The sequence below is a fragment of the Lottia gigantea genome (genome assembly GCF_000327385.1).
Source record: "Lottia gigantea unplaced genomic scaffold LOTGIsca_3918, whole genome shotgun sequence".
NCBI classification, from domain to species: domain Eukaryota; kingdom Metazoa; phylum Mollusca; class Gastropoda; family Lottiidae; genus Lottia; species Lottia gigantea.
The window spans coordinates 1-3,027 of record NW_008709343.1 but is presented as its reverse complement, the minus strand read 5'-3'; the positions used below and the strand labels follow the sequence as shown (position 1 = coordinate 3,027).

The 3,027-nt window shown below is 30.6% G+C and overlaps 1 protein-coding gene across 1 annotated transcript; it reads left to right on the top strand.

Annotated features, from left to right (window-relative positions):
* Positions 1-1,688: 1,688 nt before the first annotated feature.
* On the top strand, positions 1,689-2,990 carry LOTGIDRAFT_176780 (hypothetical protein; the record flags this gene model as incomplete). The annotated part of the gene is made up of 3 exons (XM_009059524.1): positions 1,689-1,806; positions 2,424-2,611; positions 2,915-2,990. Coding segments are annotated over 3 exons (382 nt in total), but the record flags the coding sequence as incomplete, so codon positions are not given.
* Positions 2,991-3,027: the final 37 nt, after the last annotated feature.

Below are 3,027 nucleotides of genomic sequence, written 5' to 3'. Positions count from 1 at the left end.
TTATTATTTGTTGTTAGGACCTACAGTATCGAGACCAGTAACAACTGTTAGTAATTCTGATAATCTGATATATTATTATTATTTGTTGTTAGGACCTACAGTATCGAGATCAGTAACAACTGTTAGTAATTCTGATAATCTGATATATTTATTATTATTTGTTGTTAGGACCTACAGTATCGAGATCAGTAACAACTGTTAGTAATTCTGATAATCTGATATATTTATTATTATTTGTTGTTAGGACCTACAGTATCGAGATCAGTAACAACTGTTAGTAATTCTGATAATCTGATATATTTATTATTATTTGTTGTTAGGACCTACAGTATCGAGATCAGTAACAACTGTTAGTAATTCTGATAATCTGATATATTTATTATTATTTGTTGTTAGGACCTACAGTATCGAGATCAGTAACAACTGTTAGTAATTCTGATAATCTGATATATTTATTATTATTTGTTGTTAGGACCTACAGTATCGAGATCAGTAACAACTGTTAGTAATTCTGATAATCTGATATATTTATTATTATTTGTTGTTAGGACCTACAGTATCGAGATCAGTAACAACTGTTAGTAATTCTGATAATCTGATATATTTATTATTATTTGTTGTTAGGACCTACAGTATCGAGATCAGTAACAACTGTTAGTAATTCTGATAATCTGATATATTTATTATTATTTGTTGTTAGGACCTACAGTATCGAGATCAGTAACAACTGTTAGTAATTCTGATAATCTGATATATTTATTATTATTTGTTGTTAGGACCTACAGTATCGAGATCAGTAACAACTGTTAGTAATTCTGATAATCTGATATATTTATTATTATTTGTTGTTAGGACCTACAGTATCGAGATCAGTAACAACTGTTAGTAATTCTGATAATCTGATATATTTATTATTATTTGTTGTTAGGACCTACAGTATCGAGATCAGTAACAACTGTTAGTAATTCTGATAATCTGATATATTTATTATTATTTGTTGTTAGGACCTACAGTATCGAGATCAGTAACAACTGTTAGTAATTCTGATAATCTGATATATTTATTATTATTTGTTGTTAGGACCTACAGTATTGAGATCAGTAACAACTGTTAGTAATTCTGATAATCTGATATATTTATTATTATTTGTTGTTAGGACCTACAGTATCGAGATCAGTAACAACTGTTAGTAATTCTGATAATCTGATATATTTATTATTATTTGTTGTTAGGACCTACAGTATCGAGATCAGTAACAACTGTTAGTAATTCTGATAATCTGATATATTTATTATTATTTGTTGTTAGGACCTACAGTATCGAGATCAGTAACAACTGTTAGTAATTCTGATAATCTGATATATTTATTATTATTTGTTGTTAGGACCTACAGTATCGAGACCAGTAACAACTGTTAGTAATTCTGATAATCTGATATATTTATTATTATTTGTTGTTAGGACCTACAGTATCGAGATCAGTAACAACTGTTAGTAATTCTGATAATCTGATATATTTATTATTATTTGTTGTTAGGACCTACAGTATCGAGATCAGTAACAACTGTTAGTAATTCTGATAATCTGATATATTTATTATTATTTGTTGTTAGGACCTACAGTATCGAGATCAGTAACAACTGTTAGTAATTCTGATAATCTGATATATTTATTATTATTTGTTGTTAGGACCTACAGTATCGAGATCAGTAACAACTGTTAGTAATTCTGATAAAGCCAGGAGAGCTGAAGAACAGATGTTAAAAGATTTAGAAAATGGAACATTTACACACATGCCTAATGTCAAGTAAGGATTTTATTTCCATGGTTTTTTTTTTTTATTTGAATGGATTCTAATTTTCAATCAGACGTCTGTGGTTCCTGCAATTCCATTAAGAATAAGTGTTTGATGACGTCACTAATTGCAAAATATGCTTTATCACTTAAGGCCCTTTGAGATTTGTGAGTCATCAAACACTTAGTTTTAGTGGAACTACAGGAACCACAGATGTCTGAGTGAAAATTGGAATGGTGCTAATTGATGATATCAATATTCCTGATACAAAAACAAAATTTAGAAAAACTCTTTTGTGTTTATCCGTGAATTTTCAAGGCTTATTTTGGTTCATTTTGCCAAAATGACTACAGTTAGTTACAACCAGAAAAATTTTTGAAAAATATAGCAATCTGATTGGCTGAAAAAATAAACCAATGACCAATGAGAAGACTGGAAAACTAAAATCAATAGTAGTGTTTGACCAATCAAATGATCAACAGTAAAAAATTTTTCTCCTCAAGGTAAGAAAAATTTAGATGCCTGTGCCGGTGGTTTCGAGAGTTGGTCTGGTGTCAGCTCTCACCCCCCTAATAGCTAGGCATTCTCTTCACTTCTGTCTTAATAAGTTTGTTCTGTATATTGTCTAGGGAAGGTATGAAGAGACTGACAGCCATGAGAGTGACCAAATCTACATCACTACCAAAAGTATCTAACAGTATGTCTCCAGGGGAGGGACTACCAGAATCACCAGGGAGACAAGCTAGTCATGCTGGAGATACTGTACGATGTTCGTTAGAAGATGGCCGAAATCTAATCATATCACCAAGGTTGCCAGGTAAGTTAATGACAATTATTTTATATATTTTCATACATAATTAAGTAATTGAGTAAATGTTTTCCAATACGCTTGAAAACTGCCTCCATTGTACACTGCATACACTGTTATGATTACAAATAAGAGACACAAAGTAAGTTAAAAATTCTCTTTCCACTAAGCCAGATATCTGGGCTCTATTGTCCGAAGAAGTTGACTTTTTAGATTTTTCAAACCCAATATCACCATAATTGATAAGAAGCCAAAATTTTTCAGCTCTATTGATATAGATAGATTATAAATGAAATATATATATTATTGTAGGTAATTGTAAACCAATGCGTCACAGTACCTCCTCCTCTATTGAAGATCTAGAACTTTGTGTTACCAATAATAATCGGTAAGTTAGGCTCGTTATTCAACTTCCATTTCATTCT